This window comes from Aulostomus chinensis, chromosome 6, assembly GCF_037954235.1.
Source record: "Aulostomus chinensis isolate RoL2024-O1b breed Wild chromosome 6, RoL_Achi_v1.0, whole genome shotgun sequence".
NCBI lineage: Eukaryota > Metazoa > Chordata > Actinopteri > Syngnathiformes > Aulostomidae > Aulostomus > Aulostomus chinensis.
In genome coordinates, this window is record NC_141325.1 from 3,824,302 (window position 1) to 3,843,137 (window position 18,836).

At 44.4% G+C, this 18,836-nt stretch overlaps 2 protein-coding genes across 4 annotated transcripts in view; one reads left to right on the forward strand and one right to left on the reverse strand.

The window, feature by feature from the left end:
* The window catches only part of slf1 (SMC5/6 complex localization factor 1), a 31,930-nt gene extending 31,495 nt beyond the window's left edge, over positions 1–435 (reverse strand). The window contains exon 1 of the mRNA XM_086205915.1: positions 128–435. The gene's annotated coding sequence lies outside the window, so the exon portion shown is untranslated. The remainder of the gene's footprint in view (positions 1–127) is intronic.
* The window catches only part of kiaa0825 (KIAA0825 ortholog), a 118,547-nt gene continuing 99,927 nt past the window's right edge, over positions 217–18,836 (forward strand). For all 3 annotated transcript variants that reach the window (XM_086205912.1, XM_086205913.1, XM_086205914.1), the window contains exons 1-6: positions 217–474; positions 3,543–3,679; positions 10,367–10,535; positions 10,997–11,191; positions 11,341–11,526; positions 11,837–12,161. In XM_086205912.1, coding sequence (XP_086062038.1) covers positions 3,549–3,679; positions 10,367–10,535; positions 10,997–11,191; positions 11,341–11,526; positions 11,837–12,161 — 1,006 coding nt within the window. In that variant the 5' untranslated portion in view covers positions 217–474; positions 3,543–3,548. The remainder of the gene's footprint in view (positions 475–3,542; positions 3,680–10,366; positions 10,536–10,996; positions 11,192–11,340; positions 11,527–11,836; positions 12,162–18,836) is intronic.

Genomic DNA, 18,836 nt, shown 5'->3' on the forward strand with positions numbered 1-18,836 from the left:
TCATATGTAGACTTTAAATGTGCCGCGTTTTTTCCCTTGTACTTTTATCCACATATCCAATTTGTAATATTTAACTATTTAAATGTCGTATGAAATCATATCCAGTTATAAAATGCGACGTACTTACCCGTCACTTCACTGTATTCCTTCCCCCACTAATTCAGCGTTCCCTTCAGGCGGAAGTTTTCATCGAGCTACTTCCAGGTTGTTGTCACGGACGCTTTCTGCCCCGGAAATAAGGAATGTAACTGTACAGCAGATAGTCCTGCTCAATTAAGTAGAATATTGACGTCTCCGTCGCCTCCTAATACTATTTTAGCTCAAAGACAGTCCAGCGAACGCTCCGTCGCAAGAACCGTCCCGTTATTTATCAGTTATTAGCGTCGAACTACCTCCGTGTTGGCTTGTTTGCTACATAATTCTCCAACGCTAATTGACGCTGAACCGAGGGGAGGGCAACGGAGGTTATGAAAGGTAAGAAACGTCATTAGGTTAATTTAAAGGTCAAATAAGCAAATAGGTGGAGTGGCATTTATGAAAGAGCTAGCATGAATACGTGGATATGACTGTTTTTCCATTCGATGTTCACGTGTTGCACACACACACACACACACACACTCACACGCATGCACGCTTCTAGGTTATACCACTAATTTTAATAGTACCGTTAAATACACATTTTGAAGTTGTAATGAAAATGTGGTTGATAAACAACGTCCTTATAATTGTTGTTCAAGTTCAGTAATTCATTTTACACACATAAAGAAAAACAAACAGTTTTTTTCCCCCTCTATTTTCTGTTCTCTTCCATTTTCTACAATATTGCACATTTCTAGCATTTAGTTTGGGCCTCTTTAGTTGCTGAAATTGCCCATTAGAACATTTCAAACAATATCTGAAAAAAAACTAATTAGTAGAAATTACTTCATTGTAATGTTTCTATTTGTCAGCAAACTTTCTGTTTCTATCAGTTATGTACTATTACTTCAGTGTTGATGCGATCTGTATCTTTTTCTCTCCAAGCTTGAATATCGGTATTTAAATAGGAGCAAGTATCTCAACAAGTTGTTTTTGACTTTAATGTCACAGCTTTTTTTTTTTTCTTCACATTTTTTTTGATCATTTCATCTATTTTTATTTGTGCAAATAAATACACTACACTTCTGATTGTGAGGTCTTAGGAGGTCCCCCCCCCCCCCCCCCCGCTGACACTTAATAGAATACACAGTACTGTACCTTGTTGAGAGATTCAGCACCCAAGTGTAGTTGTTATGTGCCATTTGCCACATCAGTTAAAAGACAATAAGCCAGAAAAAACGAGCCTCTCCAGAGTGACATTAATGTCCTGTTTTTTTTGTTTTTTTTTTATTCTCAGTGGCTGTAATTGACTCATTGCTCAGGGTACTTTAATACTGTTGAATGATGATGATTGTTCCACAAAAGGCAACAACAACAACTATCAAGATTAAGTCATGTATTATTCATTCCCTCGGTGTAGGCTAATCACACCGGTATTTGTTATGATGTAGTCGTTGCGCTGCAATTTCTGAAAACTCCTCCACAACATATTTTAAGACGTCCACATATTTCCCTGAGGATGAAGAGAAAAGTGACCAATACTTGCTTTGATAAAAATGCCTCCTGAACTGAGGAGAAATGTCACTCTAGATATTGTGACGAGACTAAAGCTCATCGCGAAGCAGACGGGATTTACTGTAAAGCCACTTTTCATTTTTGTGAGACTTTGTGGTTGCCACAGTGACAGCGAGGCCCTGCACCCCCTCTGGGCAAACATGATAAAGTTCCTACCAGCGTTGTGATCTCTGAATGTATACCCGTTTAATTTATTGTGCTTCTTTACAGCACACTTACTGTAGGTACCCCCTTTTAAAATAATGTCGACTTTAACTTGACATGCTCTAAGTGGCTTTAAAGCGGCGGCCTGGGGATGTGCTGCTAAATATTTCAGGACAAACTCATTAGTGTAAATGGGCCTGTGTGTTAGCCTAGCTGGGGTAGACAGGCGGCAGCAAGAGAGATGGGACGGTGATGTGTGTGTGCGTGCGTGCGTGTATGTGTGGCTGCGCTCTAATGGCTGTGGAGTCGATGTGTCAGGCAGGCGGCATCCACGCGCCTGGCCCTGTTGTCCCTGTTGCAACGCTGTGAAACACACACAGGGGCTCCTCCAACATCTGCTTTGTGAAGAGCTAATGACACGACAATGGAGACAGGATGATTTAAAGCACATTACTTATGAGGCCCTGTGTGCTGGCACGCGCGCGCGCACACACACACACACACACACAAACACTTGCATACTCACACTCTTGATTAAGATATGTTTGAGAAGGAAAACACCCAGCAGACATACAGTGTCCATCCTCTTTCATTTAAGGAGTTGTTAGAGCAGCGCGCGCGCACACACACACACACACACAGACCCTGTCTGGCTCATCCCATATAATTACAATGTTGGGTTTCCTAATCCATGGATTGAAAGTCTTCCTTCCTCTTAGCAATGGCTGTTTATAGACCTCTACTCAGACGGTGGCGCAGAGGGAGCTCGATGATGAGGGGAAACAGAGAGGAGAAGAGGAGAGGGAGAAATAATAAAGGACAAGCTTAACTGGTGAGGCTGTCAGCGGAGGAAAATAATATTTGTCCAGCTGGACAGGCCTCCCTTTGTGCAGGCTAAATGAATGTTGAGCTTCCTGTCTGCCCTGTCAGGGAGAGTGGCACCGACTGTATGCAGCAGCGAAGAAGCGGAGTGCGGGGAGCTGTTTGGAGTTTGACAGGGATTATTAAAATCAGAGCAGATGACGAGGAAGGGGCGAGAGGAGGAGTGTGCGAGAGCTAAATTGACACAGACAGTCTCCATTACCTTCCACTTGACTCGCGTTGATGACAATGTTGATATGAGACTCAGCATCGCAGCGCTGGCGTGGGATTGGCTGTTAGCATGAGCGTTAAGCACCACAGGTTGGGGAGGTGCGGGTGGGTGGGGTGGCCCTCAGCTCTGGCACACGCCGAAGGAGATGGGTTGTTTATTTAAAGCCTCGACTGAAGAGCATCTCACCTCATTATTTGTTTGGTCTATTTTTTCCTGTTGTGAACTCCCTGTATTGTCGGTGGGTGGGAATGGTGAGGGGCTGAGGCAATGCATTTTGATCAGGGGGTCCTCCCATTTGCAAACGGTTTTCTAAAGGAAGAGGAGGGGAAGAGAAGGAGCGAGATGTTCTTGTTGATGACAAGTTTCCTTTTGTTTCAGGCACAATTGATTTTGGAATCCTAATAAGACTCTTGTTGGAGGAAATTTCAAATTATCAACCACATGTCTGTGAGAGCGTGTTTCTTGACAGACAGCTGTGATGATACGACGCTCCAGATTTCTCCGTCATTTGATGTCAATCTACATTGTTGATTTAACCCCGACGCCATTGCTGTCTTTTCCATTATTTGCCTTATGAAACGGAGCATGTCATGCATAGTGTATCTGATGAAGGCCTCCTCTCTGCCCTCCCTCTTGTTCCACCTCCCTGCAGACCAGCATGGAGTGGCCGGGGGACTTTCCTGAAGACCATGCCTTTGTGGAGCTGCTGGTTCCTGGTGTATCCAGTGAGCTGGACTTTGAACAGCTTCTAAAAGACACAGAGGAGAAGCTCAAACTCAATGCTAGCAGGTTAGTCAAACTGGCCGAAGCGGACAGTCAACATTTCCTCATTCGTCTCTCTTTGTCTTTTACATGTTTCTTCATCAATCAATCAAAGTATCCAAAATATGAAGCACTGTGAGAGTGTACACCCATTTATTCAGGCCCCTGGCTCTTGGATGTTCAGGTCTTTGCACCCCTGCATATATCAGAGGTGGTACTGTAAAACCTGATAACAGTGGGATTTTGCTGTACGTAATATGAAGAGAACACAGTGTATTTTCAATGTAAATCAATTATTTGTTCCATCAGGCTTATTCTCTGCAACCACTAGGTGGCACTCTGACCGGGATTCAGCTCGTAAATGTCTTCAGGCCGGGACTCTAAATCAAATGTGAGGTCTGGAGACGCTCTGAACATGAGGGGTCCAGTTCCAGTTTACGGTTCGATGGTGAAATGTTCAGAATTGACCGCTTTGCCTCGGCAGCACCACATTAAAAAAAAATCCTGATCGTCTAAATGGAGTCCATCCAAGTGTAAATAAAAACTTGCCATTTCCCGTTTCCACCAGGTGGCACTAATCTCATAATAAGCTGGGAAAAAAACGAACCCCTGAAAATGTTTGTGTTGTGAAACATCGCAGACATTTCATTCATAAATTTTCAAATGCAAAACACGCAATTCCAGCTAAATCTATCGGCAAATTATGTCCACTATGTTTATCTGCTTGTGTTCGGGAACCTGATTTTTTTCTAAATGGAGGAATTAGAATGTAGATTTTTGTCTTTGTAGCAAAGGATTAAGAGAAACCTCAATAACACAAGTACATGTAAAGAGAATTGATTTTAGCCATACGCACTTAAGCAGATTTGTTACAGAGTATTTACATACATAATTAAGCATTATAAGTATCACTGTGGCAGCGGTGGAGGAGTGAATGAAGATCATCATTGCTGATGCTGTGTGATCTTGTGTCTAAATAGTTATTAAATACAGTCTGATTACAGCTGACTCCAGAACTGATGACTAAATTTGTGCTCTGCAGCTAATTGAGTGAAATACACACATTTGCGCAGGAGTGCAAATGTGTGCGGACAGAAATACAGCAAAACTCAGACTGGAGTATTGACATACTTGTGAATACACAAACTATTATAAGTTTTTTTTGGGGGTGTGTGTGTGTGAAGAATTGCATGCCAGTATTATAATGATATTCCATCCATCCATCCATTTTTAACCACTTATCCTGTTAAGGGTGGCGGGGGGTGGAGCCTATCCCAGCAGCCTTCAGGTGAGAGGTGGGGTTCACCCTGGACAGGTCACCAGTCCATGGCAGGGCCAACACATAGAGACAGACAACCATTGGCTCTCCCAGCCACACCTACGGTTTAGAGTCTGGATTAACCTGGTCCCTCTTGATGTCTTTGGACTGTGGAGGAAGCTGGAGTACCAGAGAGAACCCAGCAGGAACAGGGAGAACATGGAGACTCCACCCAGAAAGACCCCGTGCTGCAGCCGGGGCTCCACCCACAACCTTCTTGCTGTGAGGCTACAGTGCTGACCACTGCTCCACCGGGCCGCCTCATTATGATATTGACTTTTACAATTAAATTCTGAGGACCTGGGACAACTGAGGTTGTTTTTCTCGACTTAGCTGACTCATTGTGTGCACCAGTGTCAAGACATCTGGCCTGAAATCTCTCACTTTTTTGCCTACGATGGCTCGGTTGGGCTGTCGTCATCCTGCTGAACATCCCTCAGCCTCAGTCCAGGCTAGTGTTTCTCCGGATGCTTCCGTCATATATCGGGGTCAAACACTGTATATATGAAATTACACCAGTGCACATCAGCTGCCCTTGTTTATGTTTTGAACTTTTCACCCAACCTGTCACTGATTAAAAATAAATAAAATAAAAAAGTAGCTACACCTCAGTGACCTCACAACCAGACCTCAATCTGATCTTGTATCCAAGTGTGCCACTGTGGTTTTGCTGTCCTCAAAATACCAAAAAACTCTGCCACTTTGTTCCGTGCTGCACCTCTGGGTTCATGAAAACAGCCCAGAATCACACAATATTCTCGTCTTCCAAGTATTTAATTATCAAAAAAACAAAAGAAAAAAAATCTGTCTTGGGGTCAAACTTTTTAAATGTTCTTCTCAAACTTAAATGTGATATTCTCTGTCACACAGGACTGAAATAGAGACGTCTGTCAATGATAGCAGGTGCAGATTGCGCAAATAATAGATTTTTTTTTCTTTAAGAGAGACATATGGAGAGAAGAAAAAGAGAAATCTATATTTCGGGTCTTTTATCGTTTGTGTTGTTGTGTGGCTGAGGGCAGATGATGAAGGACAGGCTAAATGTAGCAAGTGAACAAAGCCTCACTCTGGTACCATTAGTGTCTGGGCCAGTCCCTCTCTCTCTCCCTCTCTCTTTCTTTCTCTCTCTCTCTCTCTCTCTCTCTCCCACCCCCCACATTCTCCCTCTTTCTTTCAGTCTTCCTTCTAAATGGGAACATAATAATTGAAGATTCCACATCTTGAAACGAACACCCTTGGGTAGGTAATTCAAGGCTTATTATCGAAGGCCGGGCCATTTTTCTGCTTTCTAAGCATTAAAGGGTTATTTTGTGTTCCTGCTGATGGGAGAGGGATAACCATTATGAGAACAAAGCGTCCAGATAATGGAGAATGGGTCTAAAAATAAGGCAATCCTCCTCTCACTGTGGGGGACCACTGGTCAGCATCTCTGTGTGGCTGCAGCTCCCGCCCTCCCAGTCTACTTCAGGACAGCCCTCCACTATCGCGACACATCAAGACAAAGTAAACCTCACAGGGCCTCGCCTTTGCCTCAGCTAGGGTGGGCTGTTGACACACAAGCCCTCACACAGTTCACTCACCTGCGTCCTAATTGACTTATCAGTGTCTGGGACAAATTACGGAAGTGGAGGAAAGGGGCGACAGGAGATCCAGGAGACAAAGGTGCTTACGCTCGTAGAGGACTTCAACCTGTTTATGAACCGAAGGGGGCGGCCCGCTTCTCAGATATCAAAGATTTGACCAAGAGCTGCTTCCTAATTGAAGGAGATTAAGATAGGCTGACAACGGACCCGACTCTCCCAAATTGAAATGCTGTAATCCATTAGTTTTCATCAGATGGGACAGTGGTGTGGGAGTTGTGGGCCACCAGGAAGAGACCTCTAATGAAGTGTCAGCGCAAGCTAAGAGACTGCAGACACGCTTCTAGTTCCACACTGGTGAGATAAATGGTTCTGACTGGTCATCTGCCAATCTTGATCGGTGTAGAAGCACTTTGGAATTTGATGCTTTGAGTGTAATTCTGACAATCGGGATTTAGTGAGTGAAGTCTGGCGTTCAGTGTCTGCAGGTTTGTGTTTAGCCGTGTGTGTTAAGCCTCAGCTGTACTGGTTCTCCGGTTTCCTGTCTGGGCCCGGGTGGCTGGGGGGCTGAGAGTTTAGGGCACTAAGTGGGCGACAGGCATGGCCAGGATGGAATTTGTTTACAGCCGCTTCATTCAACCCCATTCACTCCTTTTCCCCGTGCAGAAAGGGGCCCTTTGATGAAGGAGATATTTAGTTCTCAGGCGGCTGCTTTGGCACCGACTGGAGCTGGGGCTTATTTGAAAGCGATCTTCCTGCCTCTTTTGCCCCCCCCCCCCCTCTTTTAGGCGAGTGGAGGGGAGCAGAGCGCGACAGACAGACAGCCCCTCAGCAGCCCACCCACACTAAATTAATTCTGACAAGGAACTTAAGATAACGTCAAAGCGCTGACTAATCGCAGGATTGGGTTTCTGTAAGTCAGGGAGCTGTGAAATGTGCCATCATATCTAATAAAAGACCTCCGGTTGCTCCCTTTCTCTCTCAGTGGTGGTGAAGTTTGGGGAGGGGGGGGGGTTTACGGTGTCGACTGTCGAGCTAGACTGGCCCGAGAAACAATTAGATTTCTCCTCAGTAGAGCAGGAGTGTGTGTGTGTGTGTGTGTGTGTGTGTGTGTGTGTGTGTGTGTGTGTGTGTGTGTGTGTGTGTGTGAGTGTGTGTGTGTGTGTCAGCAAGGGTAAGGTGACTGACATGTTTGCCAAGAGGCCTAAAGAACACTTTTTCCTCTCAGGTTCTCAGGGTCTTTTGTTGGGTTCTGCCTCTGCGTGTTTTGCCATTACAGGTTCATCCATTGCCGTCTTTACTCAAACAGTTGAAAGGTTTTATTTTCTACCACTGCCTTGTTTCCAACCCCCCCCCCCCTATTTTTTTCTACCTTCCTCTTTTCTCATTCCCTTTATGTCTTCTTGCCTGGTGTCTGAGCTGCTGGCAGTGGAAATCATCAGGTTCAGAGCTAATCCTGCCAAGTCGATTAGGCCGCAGGTAGCTTTCACACTGGCGGGCAAAAGGTCGCAACATTGTCGAGAGCTGGATGGACTTCTTGACACAGACCATCCACATTGACTTTATAACTTACAGCACAGGGCCCTAAGGAGGGGTAATTGAAAGGCGCGAATAAAGAAAAGAAAATGAAGAAAGTTCTGAGGAGAGAGCAGAGAGGAAGGAAAGAGGGAAAAACTGTAGAGGTAAATGGGGAAAAAAAGAGTTTGCTGCTGCCGTAGCCATTTGAGTACATAACAAGAATCGGCCATAACATCTCACACAGTGGCAGGCTAACAAGGTGGATGTCCTGGAGTCCTAGGAAGCTGTAGTTTAAATTGACCTCAATTCTGTTGTAAAACTCAGTAACTAGAGGAGAAAAAAAACCCACACTGGTTTCTGTTTTTAATGAACTTCAGAGAGAGGCTGACAAGTGAGCTACAGATGGAAGCCCATTTGAAACCTGCTGTCTACGTGAAGTCCTGGGGTGGAGCCCAGAACCAGAACTATAAACGAACACAGGGCTCTGTGCTGCTATTAAATCTGCTTCTTTGCAGGACATGGCATCTAAGAGAAATCTATTAAAATAAGTCTGTTTATACTTTTGATTATCCTCTAAAATATCACATATAGTGAAGTTGTTATTTTAAGATATCCAGGGCTACATTTGCAAAATTCTCCTGAGAGAAAGCAAAGTCACAGGTCGCACAAACAAACAGTCCTTTGTGTTGCTGTTTAAAGGGGTGTTGGTTAATTTTACACACTGTGGCATCAGCAGCTCCGAGCCATGCTGTTTACCCTTGAACCTTCGCTATAGTCCTACTTGATAATTAGTGAGCTTTGTGCAAGCTCTCTGCATTCAGGACACTGCCTCTCACATGCAGTACACAAACGGGGGACGGCCGGGCACAGAAAAAAAAAAAAAACCTGATAAAAGCTGGTCTTCATGAAAAAGTTCTGCAAAAGACGTCAAATCACTTCAAACACAAATCAGGTTTTTTTTTTTGTCCCGTCAGATATCAGTAAGACCGTGTCAAAAGAGTAAAAGTGAGATGCATCATCTGGCTTGACTTAAAGAGGACATGATAGTTAAAGAAAGAAAGAGAGAGAGAGAGAGAGAGAGCGAGCGTTGGCCGATGTTCATTCTGGAGCGTAGTGGTTCGTAACAGTCTATAACATTTTATCCCCTCGCGATTTCCCCCCTCTGAAATGAAAGTGTGTCACACTGAACGGTTATTTAATGCGTTGCCATTGTAAGACATCTGGATGCGTTAATGGCCCAGGAGCAGGCAGGAGGTAGTTTATAGACCTGCGGTACGGGGATGAGCTGTCTGATGGGGAAAATGGCACACACACAGTCACGCAGATTGGTTTAGAGGACAGATAGGTTCGGTGTCAAGTGATATAGCGATCGTTAGGTTTGATTATTTGATTTTCATTATTTACCCTCTGGAATGTCAAATATCATGACTAATGTAGTTTAAATACACAAAGGTGTGACAATGTGACATAGAAAAAAGGAAAAGCATCTTCACATTTGAATGCAAAAACAGTTTTTGATGAACGGGTACATGTAAGGTTTTTTTTTTTTTTTTTCTTTTAATTGATTAGTGTTGATTAAGCGATCAATTATTGGTGATTTGATTCTTATGTGCAGTAAAACCCATTTATGCAGCTTTTGTGTTCACAAACACTGCCAGCATTTGCAACAGCAGAGCATGTTGAATTATGCAGGTATACACAGCTCCCCGCCACACACACACACACACACACACACACACACACACACACACACACACACACACACACACACTCTGGCAAATATATATGCATTGATTTGCATGGAAATTACTAAACATGTTGGGCCCAAAGATGTCATTTCTAATCTGTCATATTAAAGGGGAAGCAGAATAGCTGATGCAGTCTGTTAAAATCAAAAGAATGCGTGTGCACGTGCGTGTGCGTGCATGTCAAGGAGAAGAGTAAGACGTGAGATGGCAAGAAGTGTGTCTCAGATGCCTGCTGATGCCTGTAACGCCACTTCACACCAGATGCGTAACACACACTGATATATCGATGTGTGTGTTCATCACTGTGAATGAATCTGGTGATACAGACACCGAACAAGAGCAAGTGAGGACCAGATATGACGCACAGCGTACAGTAGGTCTGTGTGTGCCTTTAATGGGGTTTGGGTGTGTTTTACCTACATTTGTGTGTGTGTGTGTGTGTGTGTGTGTGTGTGTGTGTTTGTCCACACATTACCATGCTTTGTAAAACTTTAAATCATTTTATTGCTATTATCCATTTACAAAAGCTCCTTATCTTCTTGTCTGTCAGCATTGAGCAGCAGCTGATGGAGCTGAAGGCCAAAATGGGAGAGTCGCGGTCAGGGGAGCGCCCGCCGAGCCCCTCGGAGTGTCTGCAGTGGTTCAACCTCAGGGTGAACAACGGTGTTCGACCCGTTACCACAGGGCATCAAGAGCTGATGGACTTCTTCAAAGGCTTGGTAAATAAATCAGTATAAAATTACGAAGTGCTGCAGATGGTAAGAACTCACCTTCTACTCGCATTCTTTTACAAGAAAAGAACATAAATAGGGATTTAGAGTCTTTTTTCCCATTTTTGTCTGTTGACTATTCAATTTTATATGCTTTAGGCTTTATCAAACTTTGGGGTGGGCCAGTTTTGGTCCGCGGACCCCACTTTGGTCTGGTTTACACTGATTTCTCAGTGCTTAATACTCAATTTTCCCACCTGCAAATTTTTTTTTAATTCCTAAAACATTTCAACATTCCTGCACATCTTGTAGCCCTTTTTTTTTCTTCTTCTCTTCAACTTTTATTTTTTGTGGGTCTCACTTTTGCTTCACTGTGGTGACATAAACAGTTATTTAAAACTTCATTGTCCGCAGCTTCCTTCATGTATTCCAGGACATTAACATTTCCCCTCGTCCTCCTCTCCATACAGCAACTCTTCCTGAGGTCTGAGGACGAGGGGAGAGAGGAGGCGACGCTGCAGCTGTTGCTGAATCTGTCGTCCCACTGTGGCATCTGCTTCCCTTGTTCCCCTTCTTCTTCCCCTTTGTTCTCATCTCTCTGTCCTCAGTTAGCTGCCTCCCCCGTGCACTTGCTACATGCAGTCAGAGATGATACTTCATTAGAGGTAACACACCATGATTCAATGATGTCCTACTTTATTTATAATACTTTAGCAGCAGTGTATTGTATTTATAAAGTTGGGATTTTTGGGGGGGGGATGAACTGCAGATGGGCATTATTGTATTTCCCTTTCATTTTATTGCTTTTCTTTAGATACAGGATGCATGGGATGATGTACGACTCCAGCTACGCCGCCACCTGCTGGACCGGCTGTCCTCTAACAGCCCAGAGAGTCCTGGACCCAGACTCATTTCGTCCCTGTCCATCAGTGATCGGGCCCACTGTCTCCAACAGCTTTGCTTTCTTTACCCTGAGTCTGAAGTGCTCACACTTTACCAGGTATAAAGTAGTCAAATATTGTGCTGTTCCCTCTATGAGTAGGATTTCTTTTTGTGTTTGAGTACATGTACTTGCGAGCGTTTCCAGCTTAGTTTACTCTCAACTATTTTCTGAAAGGCCATTTTCCGGTGTCCCAGCAATTTCCAGGCCTGGAAAAGTTTTTAATAAGTTTAGAAAGCCATTACATTTTTTTTTGGTGGGAGTGTGGAAAGGTTTTGGAAACTTATTGGTTAAAAACGTGTATGAATCCTGATTTCCAACTTGCTGTAGTGCACCAATAATGTCACAATGATGTACTATATGTTTCCAGGGCCTAAGAAGCCAGTCTGTACTGGTTCTTCTCCACTCTGCCATGAGCTCAAGTCCAGGTGGTGTCACTGGTTTCGACAGACTGACCGCGGGCTTCCGCTCTGTGGTCCCAGCTCTGACCCAAGCCCTTACAGAGGAGCTCCATGTTCTTCCAAGATTAGCAGAGCCGCACACCATTCTGGGTTTCATTAATGCCGCCTACCTCAGCACTGTGGCTCGTGAATTAACCTCCATGATGGAGAGAGAATCTGAGACGAGCCTGAGGGACAACACCCTGCTCAGCAGCAAGATCAAGAAATACTCATCCAGGTCCCGTGCAACCGTAGGTCAGTGGTTCATTTGCCTCATCTCATTTTGGTTTATTTTCTCTCTCCTAAATTTCTGTCAGTGCCATCGGGTTCCAGTAAAAAGTTATTGACCAAATTGTGTCTCCACTAACATCTGTCACTTCAGGTTAAATCAATCTAGGCCAAAGTTAGGCCCCTTGGAGCGCCTCAGGGTAAGAGAGACAGATTTAAGGAGAGAGAGAGAAAACTAGACAATATGACATCACTCTTGCAAGCCCAACATTCATTCAGGGCAACGTCGAGATCTCTGAAAACTTGGTCATGACAACATGTCTATCTAGAGGAAACACTCAGTCAGACACAAAATGTATCTGAACACTGAGCTGCATTTGATAGCCTGAGAGGCAAGTTCTCCGCTGCAGTGAAGGTTAGCAGAACACGAACCTCCCAAGGCTGGTTCCGATTCAATACGTAATAATTAATACCTTATAAATATTCAATGTCTGCCCTCTCTCAATTGAGAAAAGTTCTTAGAAGGTTCTAAGCCCCATTTACAGCATATATGGTCTAAATTTCCTCTTTGCTTGGCTTAAACCTATGCATAATTAAGAGGATGACCTCTTAGAGGGGTTGGTGGGGGGGCTGTCTGTCAGATCCAGCGCTCACTTCTCTCCTGCTAAAATCAAGACACTGAGTGTCAAAATGACAAATTCCAGGATATAAAAGAGGTTTTCATGTCCATGTACTATCAGTGAGTCAGTCACAACAGCTCAGCATCTTATACAATGTACAAATAAATCGATATATGGAGGTATATACTCTTATGGCAGATGGCCATGTTAGAGTGAGACTAGAGAAGAACGTCCTCTCACAAACTCTTGGTGCTTAATTCCCCACATATTCCCTTTGTTTGTTTCATATTGACTTATTTAGGACTTGCTGAGGGTAAGGCAATGCCACACACAGACACACGCACACACACACACGCGCGCACACACACACATACACACACACACGCAAACTGTAAAATGTGTGAGCCATTGTTTACTTTTTCAAAAATGGTGCACATGTCAGTTTCCCTGTGGAACAGGGAGAAGAGTGCTTTTACATCTGCCATTCTTCGATAAACACACCACCAGCCTTGCCTCTGTTTCTTCCTCCTTCTCTCTCTTTCCGTCTCCCTCTCTGGTTTTTACTTTCCCTCTGCTTAAACGTGAGATGAGAGGAGGCAGCCAAGATAATTGGCCATGCGTCAGTTGGGCTGTTTGATCACGTAACACGGCGGAGGCTACACACCTACGTGCCGCTCAACAAACCGTCAAATGTAGCACCGGAGGCAGAACACGGCTCCAAAGGGAGCGGGGGACCTGTGCTGTGTAATGATGGTAAAATGGAGCAGTTTTGCCTGTGCTGAGTTTATGTGTTTGTGTGTGTGTGTGTGTGTGTGTGTGTGTGTGTGTGTGTGTGTGTGTATGTGTGTGTGTGTGTGTGTGTTTGACTATCAGCTGCAACACAGCTTTGAGGGCTACAACTGGGATTACATTTTTGTGTTGTTCGTATCTAAAGACGCCCCCCACCCCAAAAAAAGCTTGCGAACCCACATATCCACCACCCAAATGCCCGTGGCTTCCACAGAGCCACAGCTTGAACATTAATGCATAATCTGCTTTCACACTTTACTGTCTATACTGTATGCTACGCCCATAATTGTCAAGACAATTATGGCAGCGGTAACAAAAAGTGATTCTATTTTCATAAGCATTCAATGAGTCTTTAGATCTCTCCTTCCCACCCTGCTGTGTTATTGTTTTTCCTGCAGTAAAGGCAGGCGGTAGGTATATTTTGATAAGAGCCATGCCTGGGAGACTGTGCAGGCTCCCAGGGGAGCAGCGCTGTCTGTAGCATCAGCCACTGTCAAACCACTGAACCATTTAACAGCGTTCACGGCAAGATCTGCCTCCTCTTTTAACCCTACCGACTCAAAGGCAGGCTCTGACATTGTACCCAGACAGATGTGAAGGGTCTCAACCCTCCTTTTTTTTCCTTCTTCGTCGTCCCCCCCCATTTTTCCTTTACTCCATCACACGCACACTTCCTCTCCTCCTCTCTTTTCTTCTCTTTTCCCATTTTCTCATAGTTTTCCAAGTGTAATGGGGGTGAACAGTGAGAGTGTGGAGTGGGCCAGACAGGTTGGTTGGTCAGGAACAAAACAGGCTTTAAACCTGACTAACACACCTCACTGCGCCCGCCGGGGAGTGGGTGGGCTGAGTCTGCATGTGCTTGTAACTGTAAAGTGTGTGTGTGTGTGTGTGTGTGTGTTTGTGTTTGTGTGTGTGGTGCATTTAGGTAAAGTAAAGAAAAATACAGTAATTTAATTTTATTTCAGTGCTGATCCTTTTAAAAGGTTAAAATTAGGTATAATTTCAGTCATATCAATGTTCTTCAACAGGACCAGGCTCTCCTCAGCTGGAATTTTTTTTTTTCCTAATCTGTTTGTTTTTCCCCTTTTACACCTGTTTTATCCTCTAGTTGTACAATGCCAGCTCACCATGCTGTCCCCTTCTACTGCTCCGGGAAGCACCGAAGGCTACCAAACGCCTCCTCTGTCGCGTGTGGAATGACACGTGACAGTGATGAGTTTCACCTGGCGGAGGTGGACGATCAACCAGAGGAGGCGCTAGTGCAACCACCAGGAAACATAGACTTATCCTGCTTCCCAAACACAGACACGTTCAGTCTCCATTAATATGTAGAGTTCGTCATTTTGTAGGATAAAATGATCCAAAAACGTTCTAAAAATGTTTGAGGCAATGGATGATCTCACATTCCTCCATCAAACATGCAATAACACCTCCATGACATCGTCAGAATGTTGCTGTTTAAATGTTTCGTATTCGTCAGAATTTCAGCTCATAGGAACATAGTAATGTGAAACGATTAACAGCCTTAAAACATTATTTAAATGTGAGGACGAAAGGATTTCTTAAACATCATCAGCTTGCTTGGCTGGCCATGAGTTATAGTTGAAGCATCTTTTCAATTCTTACCTTCTTAACTTCAAGATTTGTCCCTCACCGCATCAGTCAGGGTAGTACTTCTGTTGATATTTAAAATTTGACTAAGAAGTTCAGCATACACAGTTTCCACAATATCTGCGATTAAAATCAGTACATTTACCAAAACTTAACAAAACCTTTATATTTTTTTAATACAAAAAAAACCATTGTGTAACTTTGTGCACACACTTGTTCTCTGCACAGTCTAGCTCGTTATTGTTCCTGCTGTTGCTGCCAACTCCATTTACTACACAGCAGTTTTAATGTGTTTTCACCTTTTCACTACAATATGTGAGATGGTGTGTGTGTGTGTGTGTGTGTGTGTGTTTGTAGGTGAGTGTGTGTTTTCAATCACCTTTGAGCGTGTGCACATGGCTGCCAATTTGACATGGAGTCCATGTGTGTGTGCGCTTGTGTGTGTGCACATGCTAATTATGGGCTTACTTATAACATTGTGTGATCAAGAGTCATTTAATACCTCCTTTTTAAAAATGCATCATTAAATTTCCATATGGCATCAGTCATTTGCATATGTAGGCATAGGAGATACATGTTTTCGTAGGACATCAAAAGCTTCCATTCCAACTTCCCTGCACACACACACACACACACACACACACACACACAATTTATTCTCTAACAATAGACCACAGGGGTGAAGGCGAGGTTGTAAAATTCTGTTCAAACACTTTGCAACTCCGTTCTGATAGCACTGATTTGAATTCCACTTCTACTAATTTCCCCATATGACGACGTCGGCAGCTCCCTATAGATAAAAAAGAATTGAGTGAGAACATGTATAGCAAGCATATTCACCCCCTCCGCAACCCACCCACCCCCCTTCCTCGCCCTTTCTGGCTCTTTGAACTCTTTCTTAGAGAAAGCACAGCAGCCTATTCAGTGGGGAAAGAGGTTCTGTAGTGACGCGAGAAAGCTAGGCTGAGGCTCTGACTGGCATTGGAGGTGCTTGTGGGGATTGAGGCTACTTGGGAATGGCGTTTGTTAATATTTAATAAGAGCAGCTCCTCACTAGATCATATCTCTGCCTGAGTTTATACACACTGTCAGCCAGGGACGTGCACCCGCATGCTGCCATGTAATTATGGACTAGGTAGGGGGTTTCTGTGCATCCCTATGTACATGTGAGTGTGTGTTTGTGTGGTTCTCTCTCAGTTTATGGATGATGCTTGTTTATACTGCTCTCTTCCTATCCTGGTAGACGAGGAGGCCTTGTTTTAGAAAGTTACCACTAAATCACGGCTCCAATGAAATCATAGGAAGGAATATGTTTCATGGCCCTTGAGAATCTGTATTATGCATGCCACCCCCCCCCCCCCGTTTCCTCCGAGTGGTCACAATGGCTTTTGTGTATCACTCTTGAAAAGCTCAAGGATATGAACATTTTCCTGGCACCTTCTATTGAGAAAGCAGAGACAAAAATGGCTGGCTTATTGAGAGCAGCCAGCACTTCTTGATAAAGAGTCAATGTGATTCGCCGAGGGCTTGAAAACAATAATGCAAGCGAGGGCACTAAACAAGTGGGTTTTAATGAAATGCTCCCATCTAGACAATACCTTCCTGTGTTCTTCATCCAGGCTGCTTGGTTCAAGTAGGCAGAAGTTGCTAGAGAAATCTTAACCCCATCTCACGATCAATATCCACCACAAAGGGAGACAGAGACAAGGACGGACACAGAGGAGACAAACACAGTGAAGAATAAAGTTATTTAGTTAGCCCAGCCTCTCTGTCAACACTGAAAACTCCACCATTGCTATAACTCCTCCTCCTCGATGAGGCAACTTAAGTGAGATATCAAATATTGCTGGTTTACCCTTCAGCGAAGGGCAGGTGGCCCCCGCTGTGGCCTGGTTGGACAGCGCCCTCAGAAAGGGGCACGAGAGACCAGAGTTTGGGTGGTTGGTGTGTGTGTGTGTGTGCACGTGTCAGTGTGTGTGTTGGAGAGTCACAGCAGGAGACCTCCCATAATAAGGCTGTCTGAGTGAGCAGTGGGCCACAACTGACGAAGAGGACCCCAGCTGTCACAGGGCCTAGCGGGCGGGCCACTGCAGCTCATAGCCTCCCTCTACCCATGTACACACAAACACACACACGCAGAGATGTACCCTCAGGCACCCACATGACCCTGCTTGACACCCTATGGGATGAACACTCATGAAGCAAACAGGCATAGAAGGAAACACACACAGAGGGGGTGAACAGCGGTAGCCAATGGTGAGATAAAAGAGGGAAGTAGGACACAAATACAGAAGCAAACATCAAGATGCAGGACAACATCTGGATTAGACAGCGTCCTGAGAGTGTGTGTCATCGTATATCAGCAATCCACAACAAAATGCATCGATTGACACTTGATAAGATGGTGCAAGGTTTAAAACCACACTCTTTGTAATAATTTAGTTTAAAGAAGCCCAACAATTCCCAACGAGTTTAAGTGTCTATAACTGAGGCGATGGCAACTTATCTTTCACAGTCGGAATGGCCGAGCAGACCGAGGCTCTGTGGGGGCGGCCATAGACGGTTGGCAGGGAAGACGGGCAGAGACAGTGAGAGTATAGTCCTGCATCAGGCAGTAGGAGCCACAGCAGAGGTAGGACGCTTCGGCAGATCCTTACATCTGTCCGTCCGTCTCTCTCTGAGGACAGATCTCATCACTGATATAATGACAGAAACAGAGCTATCACAATACACTGATTCTGAAATAACTAATATTTTTCCCCAATAATGAATCTACAATACATAAGACTGCCAAAGAAATGCAAAGCTATTAAATTTTTGTGAGGAGAAGGTCCCGCGCACTTTCTGTGCACTGAACAAATCCAAAATTAATTATGCCTAAATGAACTCCACGCAAAAAGTCACTGTGCCCTTTGAGTTTTGTCCTTGGAAGGAGAACCGGATCAGAAGTGTGAGTATTAGAACATTCTCAGAGAGAGATTGTAGCAGTCACCCCAACGTCTTATTTGTATTATTTTGGCTTTTAATGTCATGCAGCTTGTTTTCCAGTGTGATGCATCTTCCATCAGTATCTCCTTGAAGTTACTGAGACCAAATGCACGCATCACCTGCAGAGGGTGGTGCACGTACGTCTGCACGGACACTAAAAGCTTGTCCTCACTCATTTTGATCACATGATAAAAGACCGAGGGCCAGTTGGGCAGTGTGGTAAGAGAGAGGCAGACCGCTGCTCTGATGGCCTGATTTACACTTCAGAGAGACAGAATGAGAGAAAGAGAGGAGACCAGGGACAGAGGATGAGAGAGGGAGAGATGCTGTGCTGGAGAGAAATTAAATCAGTGGCTAAATTATTGCATGATTGCCCATTCCCCAAAGACTTGGGTATCATTTGGTAGAAAGTGTCTAATAATTGGTTTTCGGCCATGTCAGACACATGCAATTCCCCCTACTAATGGCTCTGTTAGGAAGAACTGGGCCTCCTGGGTCAGAGAAGGACAGAAAATAGCCAGACGGCAAAAAGCGTACTACGCCCTTCTGCTTTTTTCCTTAGATAAATGGGAGAACGAGAGAGAAAAGAGAGACACAGAGAAGGGGAGCGATGCCAAGAAGGAGAGAGTGTGTATGTGAGCAAAGAGGAAATGAAGTGGCAATAAGTGCAGCCAAAGGGGAAATGCTCTTCACC